The sequence below is a fragment of the Fulmarus glacialis genome, unplaced genomic scaffold (genome assembly GCF_000690835.1).
Source record: "Fulmarus glacialis isolate BGI_N327 unplaced genomic scaffold, ASM69083v1 scaffold27335, whole genome shotgun sequence".
Classification (NCBI taxonomy): domain Eukaryota; kingdom Metazoa; phylum Chordata; class Aves; order Procellariiformes; family Procellariidae; genus Fulmarus; species Fulmarus glacialis.
This window is the reverse complement of record NW_009214073.1, coordinates 19,516-37,023: the sequence shown is the minus strand read 5'-3', so window position 1 is coordinate 37,023 and position 17,508 is coordinate 19,516. Positions and strand designations below refer to the sequence as shown.

At 43.9% G+C, this 17,508-nt stretch overlaps 1 protein-coding gene across 2 annotated transcripts in view; it reads right to left on the bottom strand.

Annotated features, from left to right (window-relative positions):
- Positions 1-17,508, bottom strand: part of KCTD1 (potassium channel tetramerization domain containing 1) — a 68,168-nt gene that overhangs the window by 31,152 nt on the left and 19,508 nt on the right. Inside the window, exons 1-2 of one of the 2 annotated variants that reach the window (XM_009578439.1) lie at positions 4,106-4,370; positions 3,416-3,594 (exon numbers count right to left, since the gene is read on the bottom strand). In XM_009578439.1, coding sequence (XP_009576734.1) covers positions 3,416-3,579 — 164 coding nt within the window. In that variant the 5' untranslated portion in view covers positions 3,580-3,594; positions 4,106-4,370. Of the gene's footprint in view, positions 1-3,415; positions 3,595-4,105; positions 4,371-17,508 lie in introns of those variants that run through there. The other variant, XM_009578438.1, reaches the window with a different exon arrangement.

The window sequence follows — 17,508 nt, the reverse complement described above, 5'->3', positions numbered from 1 at the left end:
GTGAACGCATCAAGGTCTACAGACTTGGTGGAGAGAGTTGCACAAAAGGACACCTGCCCCCTCCTCAGGCATTTAAAGAAAATGACTATTTCTTTCAGCAGACTAACCTTACGTTAGGTCATCTTGGTAGGTAGGCTTCAAGAAGAAGCAATTTGAATCAGTATAAGTCTGGCAAATTGTATTATTCAGCTGCATGAGATCATGTCTGAGGCATGGTCTCACTAGTGGCTTGGGAGAATCTGAAGCCTGTTGATGAGATAAAATAATCATATGGGATCTTCCTTGTGAAAACAGTAGGTTCTCCCTGGTCTGGAATATAACTGGGCTCCTTAGAATTCTACGCTACTGGATTTTTAAATGAATTTTGGGTTTTTTTATTTTTTTAGCATTATTTCAGCATCAGGATTTAAAATTCTAGGATTACTCAATTCAAACCATCTGTTAGATAAGCTGCTTGTCTGTTGGATTGCTTCACTGTGTCAGTCTTTGGCCAAAACACAGATAGGCTCCGATTCCTTGGGTTCTTCAATCAAAAAGCATTTGAGAGAAGCCCTCAAAGGTCTTTCCACAGCAAAGGGCAGGGACCCAGCATCAGCAGCAAGGTGCTTTTACAGTCTCACCTGGGTTTCTTTGGAGGAATTAATGGATACCTGTCAGTAAGCTTTTTACATATCAAGTCACAGACCAGTTTGGGGGATCTAACAAAAGAATTATGGAAAATGAGCCCTGCGAGCTACAAGTGTTTATCTGTATCATTTAAGGAACCCTTTTTAAAGTACTCTTTCCAGTTCTTACTCTATTGTCCAAGAAGGAGAAAATAGAGAGGCACAAGATGAGATGCTACTGAACCTAAAAGGAGAAGGAAGAATACACTTGCTCCAAAGCAGAGACTGCTCTATCAGGATAGGTCTCCTTCACACCAGCAAGTCACAGTGACTCCAAAGCTGCTGGTTTGGATATCACCCTTTCAATCTCTCAAAGAAAGATGACTCTGGTACCTGGCCCACAGATGAAAGGTTCATTTTAGGCTTCTGGCCCTTAGACTACATGTAATACGAGTCAGAAGCCTAATGACTTTCATGTCTCAACCTGTTAGATGCTGGAGCCTGCAACCTATGCCTTGACTCATCCCTGGAGCAGTGCTCTTTCAGGCAAGATAATCAAGACCTTATTTTTCATAGACGATACTTCATATGACAGTAAGCCTCACAAGGCTTCAGCTGGCCCAAAGATATCTATGAGGCCCTGCCTTAGTTTTGATCTCATTCACACATGTGATATTAGTAGAAAAAGAAAACATACAAGCAATGTTGGCCAAAACCTTGGATTAACTAACACTGACAAAGTTAGACTGTATATATAGACTGACCGGGTCAGGCTCCAGTGAACAATTTGTATTGAGGTCCAAATATTACTGGATAATTTGTACCCAGCACTCACCAGATACATATATATACGTAGAGAGAGAAACATAATCACACACACCTCCCCATTGACAAAAAACACTAAGGTAAAATCTCACAGACAAAACCCAAACGACTATATTGTGATTGCCAGCTTATTGCTTCATGCCATTGTCTTGATATCCAAACGAGTTTAGTAATTGCTCTTTTGAAGCTGCTAATGTTAAAAAAAAATCTCAAGTTCTGGAAGTGGCTGGGAATTCCAGGTTCTAACAGCTACGCTGGAAATATTCACACGTCAAGGGGTTCAAAAGACACTTACTGTCAGAAATGAAACACAAATGCATGTCAGAACGACTTGAAACAGAATGACTATAACTCAGAGTTTGGGTTTTCTTTAAATTACGCTTGAAGAGCTTTAAAATGTTTAATTTATTATACTGGCTTTGATACTACAGTTATAGCTTCCACTTTCAAGTGCTACAATGGCTCAATTGAACACAGAATACATTAAGCTTAAATTCCACTGCCACCATACACACTTATGAAAGACATTTTAGTGTTCCTTCACTTAAAGTGCTGTCCTGGTGAATTTGACATGGAAACAGAAGCTGCATGTATTAATAGCAGCAGCCTCTCATACTGCACACACAACAGCTTCAGACACCATCACTACTCCCACTACTGAAAAAAACGCTAAGTAATCACAACTCCTAGTAGCTGAGCACAAGCAGGTCCTAAAAAAAGTTCCCCAAAACGATAGATTTGGTTTTCGAAGAACAGTTCAAGTTTTTCCAGACATTGCTTCAATCTCTCCTGGCAGGCCTGTGCTTTGGCATGGCTTCTATTACTTCCCTCTGCCCGGCTTTCCTTGAGGAGGTTGTCATAAGAAAGGCCATGTGCCCAGCTGTTTCTCTTTCATACGCCTTTATTTACTGTTCTCTTTCTCTAGCGCTGTCAGCTCTTAGTGTTAGAAGCACTACTCCAGTCCCACCTAAGCCTATGTAGGCAAGGCTGCAGAGGCAGTAGTACCAGCGAAACCCACGCTTAGAACAAAATCACATCCCATGAAGTGTGCCTTGTGCCCTTTGGAAAGGGAAGTCAGAGTTGCGGGATTGAGAAACTCAAAAACTTCCCCCTCAAATGATGGAAAGACCACGAAGGTAACGCCGCCTTCCTCCCTCTAGAGCAGGACCGGGCAGTGAAGGGCAAGCTATAGACTAATCCTGTGGACACCATCAACGCCTGCTAACCGATAACCAACTCTTAGAATTACAGCATCACTACAGTGTTTATTTGCCATCACCACCACGTAATATCCACACACACTGTGTTCAATGCGCTGTTGTTTTCTTAAAGCTGCACTCTTATTTAATCTACTCTACATACACCACTTGCTCATGCATGCAGAAGTTTTCTAACTGCTTAATACCAGTAAGCTACCAGAGTCACAAATATTTCATTTAGAAGTTACGTGAGAGTTAGAGTCTAATTATTTGAAAAGTCCTAAGATTCTATAAAAAGTATTCAGTTAATGCTGTCCTATATTTTGTTACATACAACCTTGCCTTTACCTCAAGTGACACATCTGAGATTGCATGTTGATACTACAGGAGAGTGGTTACTGCTCCAAACGAAACAAAACAAATACCCCAGCACCCCCACCTTTGGACTTAAATGCAGTATCGCTACAGTTTCTGAATGTAATAAACCACAGAACGGGTGCCCTGGCATAAAACCAGAATTCTAGGAGGTAGAAAGCAAGTGCTTTTCACCATTGACTTCGTTTTAGTACATACACAGAGGGATTTGCAGTAGTGCCATTTGTCTGAAACATAGTGGAGCAGGGAAAGAAAAGTCAGTCTCAGACCTCCTACGAACAAAGAAACCTAATTTAATTTTGAAAGAAAAGCAGCTAAATTTGTCATTCTAAGACAGCCCCAGGACGTCCAAGCACGAAACGGAAGAAAAGGAGTTGCCAAAGACATGCAGAACAAGCTTTTTAAAGTTACCTGGAATCGGGATATTTTGTAAGCGTGGCCAAGCTGCTGGTATACATGTGCCCACCCACATCAATGTGAACTGGTGCGTTGGATTTTGTGAGCTGTGCTGGAGTGGGAATGCCTTGATTGTTCAATGGAGATGCAGGGGATCTAGTGATCAGAGGTCTTGACATATTGGGCCGACTGTCCTGTGAAGAGATAGACCTGGGTTAATGATCTCCTTAAAAATCTCACAGAAACCCACAGTCTCTAGTCAATACCACTGTCTCATAGTCTCAGCTTATGATTTTAATCTTATTAAAGCACAGACAAATATTTGGCAGTTTTTAAAATCAAGCCAGCTCTAAGAGTCTTAACTGGCTATGCTTTAAATAGGTAAAGTGGGGCAAAATGCAGCGATAAAACCCACAAAGTAGAAATCATGTTCAATAAAACAAGTTCTTCCTGAATACTGCTCGTGACAGACAACCCATACCAAAAAAGAAGCTCGTTCTCATATTTAAGAGCTGATAAAGGCTCTGAAAGAAAGAGCTGCGGACAGAAAGACCAAGAACAAGTACTATTTTCCTGAATCAAGATGACCCCAGGTAGACTTTCTGCTCCTTCCCAAGCCCTCCGTCACTGCCGTACAGTCAGAACAGAAATACAAACCCTCAACTCCTCCATCCTGCACACTCTTCTCTCGAATTCCCAATTCACATAGCACGGAAACAGAAGCAGAAACACCTGGACTAGTCAACTGCTCATGGACTGCAGACCACTGGACATCGACAGCCTTTGAGAAAGACATTTTCCATTTAAAAGTTATACGTATGGCGACAGATGCCCCCGCGTGCCCCGCATAGGCTGCAGGTCTGAGCGACTTCCCGAGGCAGGCGAGCTCCGAGAGCGGGGCGGGGGCCGAGGGTTTGCTGATGAAACCAACTTTTAGTCACAAAGGAAGAGATGTAACGCCAGCAAACAGCAGACACAGCCTGCGCGCGCGGCGGGTGGGGCAGGGCAGGGCGATTTGCTGGAGCCAGTAAGGCAGGCTGCATTCAAAGTTGGGGATTAAAATAGAAATGCATTCGAGAGCGGTTTTGAGACAACCCCGCTTGCGACTGAAGGAAAGCTCCATACGGGGTGGAATCTTATAGGGATGCCTTGAGAACTAAAAGCCCTTGCAAATTACCAAGTTTTACATTTAAAAGGTAAGCAAAGCAGCGAGAAGTCAGATACACTTCATCACAAAACTCTCTTTGTTCTTTCGACACGTCTTTCAGCCGGGAAAGGTAATGGATTCCTTGTAAACATCTCTGCAGAGCCGGGCAGCAAACCTCGCAGAAGCGGAGCACGGCCGTGAGAGAGAGTTACGGGGTATTCGGACTAGCAAAGCCCTTCGCCGCCGAAAACATCATTTCTCCATTTTTCATGGCTGTTAAAAGATTCAAACCATAAAGGCAACGCGAGCCAGGTAAATGTCTAACTGAAATGATTTACAGGCCAGTGTTGCACAATAAATCCAAGTAATACGTAACAAAAGGCATCTATAAGCCACAAGGTACTTAACTAATTTTCTTTCATACGCAAAAGCAAGCTTAGGTCAAATACTGATAAAAACGAAGGGGATGAAGAAAAACATCTAGTTTAGATGTTGGGGGGGAGGGTTGGGTTTTCTTCTGTTTCTTTATAAGCAGAAGTTAATATAAATCTGCAGAAATACCACGCTTAATCACTACAATTGCTTGAGGAGGTGCCTGCAGCACAATGAAGACAAGTCCAGACAAAATAAGGTACACACGCTATGCAAAACTAATGTCTGCTATAAATGCCATGTGGTACAACCACCACCCAAGATGCTACTGATCTGCAGTATGATATTCAGTAAAATAATGAAGAAAAAATTAAAAACAACTGGAAAGGTGAAAGTAAGAAGGCAAGGAGTGATACAAACCAGGGGGAAAAAACCCAAAAGCACACATTGGACGATTAGCAGGAGGAAAGCAGCAGGTGTGAGGAAGGGAACACATTTCAGTGCTTAAAATCAGACGGGCAGTTTTAAAAAAAAAAAAAAAAAAAAAAAATCATCAATGAAGGCCGAGACTAAAACAAAAAACAAATTCTGTAACTTGTATGAGACAGACATCACCACCTCCCTTAGCAGGATCCTCTTTGGCAGAAAAACACAGCCCTGTTGCAATTTAGCACACTGCAGCACCACCGAGCCTGTAATAGTTTTTCAATTGGACACATTCTCCTGTATACCCTGCCTGGGGCTGCTCGGGAGAAAATGAACAGATTTGCAGGGTTAATATTGTAGTTAGGCTGGGACCTCATTCAGCATAGCTGCGATAGCACAGGCTGCATGAAACGGTAGAAGAATGTGTAGTATAAACATTACTGCCAGGATAGGAGATAGGTCAAAGGATTGTGGGCATTTTACAAGGAGAAAGAAAAAAACAACCTAACAAAAAACCCCCCAACAAACCGTAAGAAAAGTGAATCGGTTTCCAAAACCAAAACGTAACCAAGCTGCCATTTACACAGTTCACCTACTAAAACTCCCAAGAGATAAAAACACTTTATAATAAAACCTTTTCCTGTCTTATTTCACCCTCCTCCTTTTCAACATTCCCCCTTCAAGTTACCTGCATTTATTGTGCCCCAACGCCCATCTGCTCAACGGTTAGATATTAAATACAATAATGCTAGTCTTTCTCCAGCCTTAGCTCATGAAGCACATTTCCCTAGATAAAACCAGTTCACTACTGTTTTGGAGACCACTTTGAAATTAGGCAATGGTATTTCTACTGCAGTTGCCCCAGAGAAATTAAAGCAGAAACGGGATTCAGAGAACCGGGTGCTTAAAAAACAGTTTCTTTTATGTTGCAGAACCCACTAGTGCAGCCACCACACAGATGATCACCATCTAATGGGTATTAAGACGCCATCCAATACAGCATTAAGACCATTGGCATTTGTTGAACAGATCAGAGTTAAATCACTGCATTAGTTAAATCACTGTATTGGTTCAGCTATGGAAAGGATAACATGGGGCAAACAGTCTCTGAAGAAATACACTGCTTGCGTTGGATTATTGCAAACAAGGAAGTCAACAAGCTTAGGTAAAAAGTGGTTAGAACAAGGCACTGCTGGTAAATTAAGCTTCTGCTATCTAAAGTGATTACAAATATAATTCCTTAGAAACAACTACAGGAGGAGAGACTGTGGTAAAGGGTTTAAAGCAAAGTCTTATGAGGAGCAGCTGAAGGAACCGGGACTGTTTAGCCTGGAGAAGAGGAGGCTGAGGGGAGACCTCATCGCGCTCTACAACTACCTGAAAGGAGGTTGTAGCGAGGTGGGTGTTGGTCTCTTCTCCCAAGTAACAAGGGATAGGATGAGAGGAAATGGCCTCAAGTTGCACCAGGGGAGGTTTAGATTGGATATCAGGAAAAATTTCTTCACCGAAAGGGTTGTCAAGCCTTGGAACAGGCTGCTCAGGGAAGTGGTTGAGTCACCATCCCTGGAGGTATTTAAAAGATGTGTAGATGTGGCACTTAGGGACATGGTTTAGTGGTGGACTTGGCAGTGCTAGGTTAACGGTTGGACTTGATGGTCTTAAAGGTTTTTTCCAACCTAAATGATTCTATGATTCTATAAGGGAGTTGTAGAAACTAAACTCAATGGGATCCAGCAAGCTATCTAGAAAGCTGACAACAAAAAGGATCAAAAAGCTCTTCAGAAGTCTTCCATGGTATGCTTGATGTCAGGCAGGTGAGAGCTGCACCCAGGAAGGGTTTGTAGCTCAGCCATGGCTGTTCCCACACGGGAGATCACTGAGGTTGTCATCTGCCTCGGGAACCGCACAACTTTATTCACGAGTGGGACACAAAGCACAGCTAGAGCCTGTGCAGGCTGGATGGGCAGCAACCTTCCTGATCTGACAACAGCCCGTTTTTCACTTGGTACCTTTTCTTCTCAAACACTTTAATGTTTACCCTACCAAAAAATTAAATAAGAACAGGAAATCCCAGGTTTTACAATGCTTCCTGTGCACCAAAACACTTGAAATACCCTGTAAAACATTTATCATTGTTAGTACTCAAAGATTTTTTCCAACAACTTTTCAAAATAATGAGTTCGGATTTCCAATCAGAATGAATTTATTACTGCAACTACATACTCAGAAGTGCTAAAAGCTATGTGCTAGGGAGGTTAAAAGCATTTGGGTCATATAAAACTTTCCAGTTTTGGCTCAGCATCCAAAACCTCTGCTCTGTGAGAGCAGTTTGGGGCTCCTCCACTTTCTTGCTGATATTTGAAGGCGTCTTTCAACAACAAGCAGTTGGTAGGCCCAGGTCTTTTGAGTATATCTGAACCTGCTTCTCATTTTCTGCCCTAGGCAAGCCCTCCCGTAGGCTCAACAGAAGCAAAAGCAGCCCTGCCTGAACTCCTCCTCCCTGGGATTTACAAAAATCCTTAGGATTTAGAAGTCTTTCTACCAAAGGGGATTGAGGATCATGGAGGAGAGCTTTCAGATCTCTTCTCCTCCCTGCCTTTTACTTCTATACCACCTTGTCCCCAACTCCATTCAAGAATATAGTTAAAGAATAAGCCTTTACATATGGGGTGAAAAAACACAGTAGCTGTAGGGCTGAGATGTGCACCCATGCAACTGGTCTACCAAAGAACAACACAGGAACCATGTCAATCTTCTGGTAGCAAGTGGAAGAAATAAGAGATATTTGAAGAACATGAGTTATTACAATATGCTGCTAAGTGTACAAAAATCAAAGAGGAAGGAGGCTTCCTCTTCCCCTCAAAATATTTGCTCACGTTAGACTGCTACGATTAGCAGTAGTTTCAGAAGTGTTATTAACACTCTGTGGTCTTGAGTAAAGTCATTCCAGTCCCCTTCTTAAGCCAGAAACCTTGACAAAAAACACGCTACTACAAGACAACCCGAGCTCACTCACAGGAGGACCGACATTCAAGTACAAAACATCTACTTGACTCACCGGACTGTGGGGATCATTTTAGGTTGCAGGTCAAGGCGTTGCTGGCTAGGGTTATTATAGCCAACATCTTCCCCGTGAGCCAGCCCAGCTCAAGCAGGAGTGTATATATGCTACTCAATATGCTGTAGCTTTAGTCTTTGTATCAAATTCTAAAGTTATCGGATGCTCCCTGTCACAGCCCGAGCAATTCTCACTGCTGAAAAACTCAAAGTTACGTATTTCAAACTCTTGGATTTTTTGGGGGGAGGTGAGGACAAGTTTGTCTCATCTAGTCTAGACATTAGAAATTATAATCATGCAGTAGTTTATTCTAAAGCATCAAATCTGCCTGTATTCATTATCTTTTTTTCACAACAGAAAGCCATGAGACAGATGTTTCTCCTCACAAAAGCCTGGTGCCCAGGAACAGCTGGCAACCCCAGTCAGCACACCTACATCAGCCACCTCCAGCAGAAAAGTCTCCCTTGAACACATACATCCTACTGTATGGAGAATGAATCCAAACAGTGAACAAACGTCAGAAGTTGGAGACAAATCCCTTTTCCTTCAGTACAAAGCAGAAATCACTCAAGTGTCATGGACAGTATGCGCTCAACTCCGAGATAAACAGCAGGCTGATGCTTAGGGGTGCTTGTGGGATGTGGGAAAGCCCAGTCCAAGTCCCTCATCCAAACCAGGAACATTAGGACTACTCTCAGATTCGGCTCCCACACAAGTGTCCCCATTTTGAGGATGCACTTTTTCAAAACAAACATTTCATTAAAGATTAAAAAAAAAAATAATCACGATCATGTCTCACCACAATGCTTAAACAAGTACCCCCCACCTTTTTTTCAATTCAGCAAAAACAGTCACCACAACAAAGAGGCTGGAGAAAGCATTTATTCAATGTAAACAATATCAGTACAGTACAAACAGCACTTCTGGAAGGTGTAGCAAGCAGGCAGAGATACAGAGCTACGTGTCCGGGAAGCCCAGGTGCTTGTCCTGCTGGAAGGGAAAAGCCCCACCCTGGGCACCTCTGTGGGCTGGCGATGTCCTCACACTGAATTCTCTGGCTATGGCCGTGGTACGCTGCCTCCACAGATGACACCAGGTTGTGCTGGTCCTTCAGACAGAGCCCTGCAAGATGGTCAAAGAGGACCACGTGCGCAGTGTGAGGCACGCAAGCTGCATTTCGGTCTCTTAAGGCATGTGTGCCATTGCAGTGCCTTCTCTTCACCTTCACTCTGAAGAGTGCAGAAGCACAAAGAATTTGCCCAGATCTTTGGCAAAAAGTCTTTACACGTGAGCACATCCATGCCCTTTCTGCTTCTTCACCCTTACACTGATGGCCGGTAGCTCTCTGAGGAGGTGGTTAGGCTGTACTGGTGTCACCGGGTCTGCAAAACAAAGAAAGAGTGCATCATTTCCCCCAGCAAAAATATGCTAACTGCACTGTCACGTTTTGCCTTTCATCAATATTTTTCCCTCCCAGGTGCGAGCTTTAGGATTGCCGACTCTGAATATTACAAATTATGTTTATAAAGCAAAACTCCAAAACAATTGTGTTTGAGTGCTGCGTGAGAAACAGGCCCAGAACACTATGAGTTGCAATTTAGTGCCACGGTAAGCGGAGATACCAGGTCCCCTTGAGACTCAGCGGTAATACCAGATTATTATTTTAGACCTCTGGAGAAAAAACCTCATTTTAAATCCTGAATGTCTGTCAACATGACAGGGTCAAGTTATCCTATACAAGACAGTCAAATACAATGGAGACCTTGAGAAGTTAGGAAGGTTTTCTTGAGATGCTGAAGCACCCAAACGCAGGAGAAGACCTACTACGATACCAAGCAGCTGCTCACTTCTCCCACCACCAGTGCCATGTTTGCAGCACTCGGTACTATTTGCAGAAATACATGCAGCAATGCATTTTAGGACGGTGGAGGATGCTACAAGGCTGCCTGAGAGAGAGGACAGAGATACCCAGAGGCATCCATCAGAGCCAGGGTGTAAGGTACAGGCCATCATGAAACAAAGCCTTGGCTGAAACCCTTTCCTGGAGGTGGCAGGAACTGCGTTAGGCTGTATTCTGTATCCTGCAATAGCCCAAATACAGATCAAGCCTATAAAAGCAATGATAGATCTCTTGTCACACCAGAGTGGCTATAGCAGTGGTGACTGGAACACTTACCTGACAGGGCAATTTTAACTGCTACATCCTCCTTGTCCCAGAGGCACTGGCCCCGGGGTGGAGCACCGATCCGGCCCCTCGGGACGGGAGTCCTTTGCTCCACATCCCGCACGCTGGCTGCTCACAGCCTCCTCCTCCTCGAGATGCCGGCGCTGCTGAGCACGTACACCCGCTCAGTGCTGCGAGTGCTGGAGAGACTGTGGTTGCATTTCCTTGGTAAAACGAGCCTCGCTGGGATTTCATCAGAGCTGATCAGGACCTAGAATAAATGCCACAGGTGCAGAAAACCAAATGCAAGGCAAGGGGCTAAGGGAAGTGAGGTATTTGTGCTAGATGGAGAGAGCTGCCTACCTGGAGAGGCAGGACAGTTAAAAATGCCCTTGGACAAGAGCTTGAAGGCACTCTGAGAATCCCAGCGCCCAATAGCCAAGTCTGCAGCACACAACTAAATTCAGCAGAACAGCTCCAACCACAACTTCATCAGAAACTGGCCACGGAGAGTTTAAGAAAAAATCTCTAACCGGAGAAAAGGGATTTAGGGATAAGGGCAGGAGTCAAATGAGGATCTGTGTTTATACCAGTACAGCAGTAAAGGCGAGGTTAAAATCCAGAAAAGGTCAAGTTTGCGGAGACAAGATGTATCTTCTCAAGTGCTTATAAACTTCTCTGAAGATTCGCCTAAGCCTTGAAACTGCAGACAAAAGTTTAATACCTTCCTCAAGATATTCTATAAATTTGTACTCTTTGTGGAAGATTAACTCAGCCCCTTGCTTGTTTGGGTAAGCAGTGCCGAGGCCAGCCCAAATGTTTTCATTTATTACATTCAGGCCCTGCAAGTAAAGCTCTGTTCTTCTGACGTTTCTTGCTGTGCACACCCTCTATGCTTTGGTCAAGCAAGTGGTAAATGTGGCTGACAGGACTCGACTTAAGCCCATAATACAAGCAGGATCTTTGGCATATATCCAAACCATTGCACTATTAAAAAAAAACCCCACATATAACTTGGGGGTCCAGCCCAGATTCACTACCCTCGAAACACACACACTTCCACTAGCCACTTCGGCTTTCATAATGGAAGTAGATGACTTCTACGGTCTTTAGACGTGCTGCTGATTCGATTCTCTCTCGGTAAAAGCGGCCATTTAATTTACAAGCAAAACCGGATTTGAAAGCTGCTCTCAATTACTGCACGGCACAGCACTGCCCACCCGACACCGTTTAATCACAGGGTGTTTACCCCAGGATGCAGCAGGCAAAAACATCCCCTAACCATGCTGGAAGACACAGTGTTTAGACGCAGGAGGACATCAGACCAAAGGTCAACAGACCTGCTGTGCTGCTTCTAATGGCATCCTATGATAGCGGCAGACTGGATACCTGGCATTTCAGGCCACTTGCTCTACCAGCAGCTTGTCTGTTCTGCGTCGGCTTCTACTCAAACTAGCAATAAAATTGATTTAGAAGTGACCCAAAGGAAGCGTAATTCCCCAGCCTTCTCTAACTAGACGCGTCCAGCTCAAAATATTTCACGAGGCGCATAGCGAGGCACCTCAGTGACCTTCACTCAGCCTTCTTTATTCTCACAGGCAAAAGGGGGATCCTGCCAGGTACTGCAGAAACTATTACACGCCAGAAAGTGCGAACAGATCCCTCAGTCTCAGCGGAGAAAGGCTGCAGTCATCGTGGACACTTTTTAAAAAAAAAAAAAAAAAGGAAACGCTATTAAAAAGATGAGCAGTCCCTGGGAAAGAGGCTGCCAAGTCTGAAGAGCCTTTAGCAGCCTGGCAGCCCTGCCCACAACACTACAGCAAAGACAAAAGTCTTTGCTTCTGCTGCCCCGAGGACAGTTTCATTTACTTTCCTTTAAACCTGGAAAATAGGTCGCTTTTCTTCTCTTACCTCTATCAAACCTCAGGTAGCAGAGACAACGTGAATTTACCTGTACCTCATAGGAAAGCAAGCACGCAAAGGGAGTTTCACCGCTTGGCAAAGGACAGAGACGACAGACCAGTTCTCCTCCGTACAAGGGCTTCGTTCGTTCTGGCGAGCAGCGGCATCGATCCAAACACCTTGGACCACTTCATCCCTGCTGCAGGAGGCGCGGCCTGCCAGCGCCTTTGCAGATAACATACCTCCGTACTCTGGGGCTCCATCCAGAGTCCACACCTCCTCCCTGAAAGAGGCAGCCGCTCGGGCAGCTCTCCCCAGCCGCTGGGAATAGCCCAGCGCAGAGCAGCCAACAGTTCCTGCTGCCTCCGTGAGGGACGGAGGGTCTCCCAGCTCATCTCCTGCATCTGACTGGCATTCAACAGCCACCTCCACCCCACGTATGTATGTGGGGTTCGGAGCAGGAACGGACATGGGAAGGGGCGGGGGAGCTGGAATCCATCTTCCAACTGTTCCCAGGTGGACGCCTCATAGGTTGAGATATATTAATAATGTAATTTTTGGTCAGACTTCTCACTCAAGTGTTGCCTTTTAACCACTTCTAGCAGGCACTCTGCGCATATTTTGTAAGAGTCTTTACATAAGAAAAGGACAAGAAAAAAAACAACACTCCCTCCTGGGTTTAAAAGGAAAAGACTTCTGTTTGCCAGAATCACGCTGGTACATTTGAATACAAAGTTAAACAAATCCTTAAAGATGGTGTCAAAATTTGAGTGGGAAAGAAACCAACTGGTTACATTCTTCTCGGACTGAGTTTGCAATTTGTCCGATAATCTTCTGGTGAGAAGCAACACCAAAACACAAGCATTGCTAAAATCTGTCTGTTTTGTTTGCGAGTTAAGATCCTATCAGTAGTACATGAATAAAGATTAACATCTTGAATTGCAGTCCTATCTGAAGATTTTAAAGACCCATAAAAATGCAGACTGCAGTGGGATAACTGGAAGATCGTCATGAACTGTCAGAATTTGAGAAGTGGGTTTTTCTTCTTTAAATTTGACTCTCAAACTGAACAAAAATAGGCCCGTACTGCCTTATTTGAAGTTAATTTACACTCCAGTTTGAATAGCACCTGCCCTTGGGTATGTTCCAGAAGAATGTCTACCTTTCCACAAAGGGAGGCTAACACCCATTGTAAAACTTCCAGAGGCACATTAGATGTCTGTTCCCCCCCCAGCAATTTCACCCTTAGAAGTAGAAGGAACGCTGCCAGTTACAGCCTGTGCTGAGGAAACATGAGTTATAATTTTACCCTGGGAAAATTGCTGAACTGGGAGCTTCTGGTGTGGCATAGGTCTTGCCTTCGCAATCCAATGGTTCTTTTGATTCAGAGAGGCTTTGAAAGGGTGGTGATGAAAAACATAGCCTCTCCCTTTGAATCAGCCAGCCGCCTGCTTTCCTTTGCACTTTTTAAATTTGGCTTATTAATTTGCCTAGGAGCAGAAAGAGATAATACTGACCCATCTAGAGAAGATGCATTTTTGGACATATCAACAGAACATTATCTACTTCAGATTGAACATGCAAACAACAAAAAAATCCACCTTCAGACTATGTGAAGAATTTTGTATCTGGAGTCACCTCACTGGACTTAAAAACACAAGAAAGCCTCTATTAGCTCTTCTTGCCATACGAAGAGGAAAAAGGAAAGGGACAAATTATAAAGATGCAATAAAACTGTGCCTCTGAAATGCTGTAACACAAGAGCTCTAGGCACTCTCCAGATGTTTCTTGCAGCAACCAATAATAAAATATTCTCAGACTGAATCGTAATTTTGAAGACATTGCGTCCACTTAGTAATTATGAGACTAGACAATAAAACAGATAGCTTCATTTATAACCTAACTGCAGAAAAAAAGGCACAAAAGGGCTTTAAAGCCATACATTCATAATTATCTAATTTATGACAAAGACGTAAACAGAACTGCAATTTTGACACTTACAGTTCAGGCTGGTAGAGAATTAGAAATATGGTGTGAAATTGTAATCCTAAATTATACATCCCTCACTCTAGTATCGATGCAATGCAATATTAAGGGCAAAAAAGACTGACTTTTAGGAGCCCTGGGTCGTTGCTGGGTTCTCCTCCTCCCTCCCATCCACCTCCCCTCCCAGCAGGTCTCTGAAGCTGAACTTAGCAAAGCAACGACCCTCTCTCTCAAAAATGATAATTTACCGAAACCCCACCAGAGGGGCAGAGACTGCCAAGAGGGAGGACAGTGCGAGGAAAGGATAAAAGCTGAACTTACTGAAACGACAGGCTTTTTGGAAGTCCTTGTTAAGACGGACTGTAAGAGGGAGTGCTTACTTGGCTCTACCACGATCCCATGCATTTCCAGGGCTGCCTAGGACTTTCTCCTCTCCTCTTGTAACTCCCATTAAAATTATCAGCCTACAGATTTCATAACAAGCAGGAGAATGAAAAAGTCCGAACACGAGAGAAATTGTATTATCATTAGCTATTTCAAAACACACGTGGGTTACTTAACACCTCGGGACACAGGCGGCATGACACCACACAGGTGCTCCCGGTGCGGGGACAGGAAACAGGCTCCTGCTAAAAATACGTGTAAAAGTACGAGGCGGCACGCAACAACCGGGGCCTCCCCAGAGCTCCCAAAACGGGCACATGGGACCCGAACCCAAAACCGTCAGTGACCCAGATACTTCCCTACCCCCACCCCATTCTAAAATCGGACCGTCTTTGGATTTTAAATCCCTCGGAGGAGTAGGTAGGCTTTTTGGTGGCTGGTAGGAAGGGGCTGAAGTCCTGAATTAAGCTAAATACAGCCGTGGTTAAATTCAAAAGGCTTCTTCAATGCAGCAGTGCATGAAGGTTTTTAGTTCGGTTTACTTCCTTTCTGGTGTTTGAGGTTTTATTAGGTGCTGGGAAAACATTTAGGGACGAAGGGAGAAAAGGAATGGTAGGTGTATGGGGTCAAGCAGCAATTTTTTTGGTTAGCGTGAAGGGCAGGATTTGAGGAGAGGAGAACACAGGAGTCTGCTCTGGGAGGCAGGAAGAGTGCTTGGCAAGACGACAACCATATGGCATATGAACAAAGCATATTTTAGATTTGGTTCATTTGATTCCATGATGTGTAAAAGATACTTTAGGATCTAAGGCTAAGAAATACAATTTTGATTATTATTGTTTTCAGACCTGTAGGGATTTCTCCCTACAAGTAGTCATTGTAGCTCGTATGATAAAAACATCCATTTGGCAGCTAATTTTAGCCCACAAGGGTAGATTCACCCCAAATCTATATAACCATGTGCTATATGCTAACAGAAGCCATCACTGCCACCGCCAACCTCATGAAGCAGCAATGTACTATCTAGGTGTAGACAGAATGACCTCTGCTAACTAGCTCAGCAAACTGTTAGTTTTTATATTAAAAGGCTTTTACTTGACCTGACACCACAGCAGACCGCACACATCACCTTAGAATAGTGGATGAAATCTAACACATTTCTTTGGATGGCATGGTCTGCTTCTAAGTCTGCGTTTGTGCTTCTCTGGTCATTACTAACACAGAAAGCACCAGTGCTTGGACAACGAAAGGACCGGAAAATGTTTGAAGAAGCAGGAAAAACTATGCCCATCAATCAACAAGAAATGCCTATCTCACTTTCTCTAGCTATTGGCTTTTATTACCTCCAATGTACAACACATTTCAATGAAATTGAAAAGCAAGAAATAAAGACACATTAACATAAACTGATAGTACATATAGCTGTGTTATGACACAGAAGCCAACACCAGAGAAGAATCACATCATTAGATGATTCTGAGGACAGCTCGAAATTAAAAAGGCTACCAGCAGCTTCACCACGAAAATGAAAGCTAAACAAAATACACAGTTATTTTATTTTTAAAACTTATAGAAGTTAAGTGAGACAGCTCAGAACACACACTGTCACTTGCCGCAGCTGGACCAACCACCATGGGGTCAGCATTTAGGTATGAAATTTCTGTTTTGGTAGGATGTTCTGTAACAGGGCTCTTGGAGGGGCTGGCTCTTGCCAAGAGGCTCAGCTCGGCTAATTTAACTACTGACGAGGCAGCAAGCTTTATGTGAAATTATCCTCATTCAAAATAATACTTGAAGAAATCTTTTGTTGGGACAGGGGGGAAGACTTCCTCTAACTAAAGCTAGAGAAAACAAACCCACTGAATATCTTGAGTGGTAATAACCAGTAAGACCATGCCAATAAGGGGAAACATCCTCTATAGGTCCAAACTGACAACTCTGAACTACACCTGGCTTCTGCAACAGAGAAAAAACAACTTTAAAGAAGGATCAAGACTACAAGATCTGGAAGTATCTAAAAAAAAGTATCTTTAAGAGAGCAGTTTATCAAAAGCAGGAGAAGGTATCAGGTAGAGACAACCACCAACTACAACGAAATAATAATTTTTAAAATCACATGCAAAAACCCCACTACATTCCAATAGAGACCTGAAAAGTGGAAGAAGCCATCACAAGAGGAGGACTTGACAAGTGAAGGAGCAGATAAAGGGACAGTCGCACACAGCGACACATCCGGAGTCTTAAAGAGACCAATTCCAGATAAAGTCTGGGAGTTGACGTCTGCAAAGGATTTTATCTGGAACCAGGTAAGTTTGAGGGAAACACCAGGAAGGCCTTACAGCTTGTGTCGTGACTGATGCTTGTCTCCTGCCCAGAGGAGCAGTGCAGGACACCATCAGCTCCCTCCCCGGCACGGCAGGGGAGGAAAGCAGAGAGGCTGAAGCACTGCTGGTCCTGCAAGAGGCAAGGAAAGGAGGCAACAGAGACTCAAAGCGTGTGTTGGGAATGGGAAACCGAAGCATCCCCCGCTGGAACAACAAAGCCCTGCAAGAAAAAGAAAAGGGCAGGCAGAAGCAGGAGGAGGCATTCAATCAGTAAGAGTGTGGAGAAGGGTGGTGAAATAAAAAAAAAAAACCAAAAACATTTGACAGGCTTTGGTCTCCCCTCTG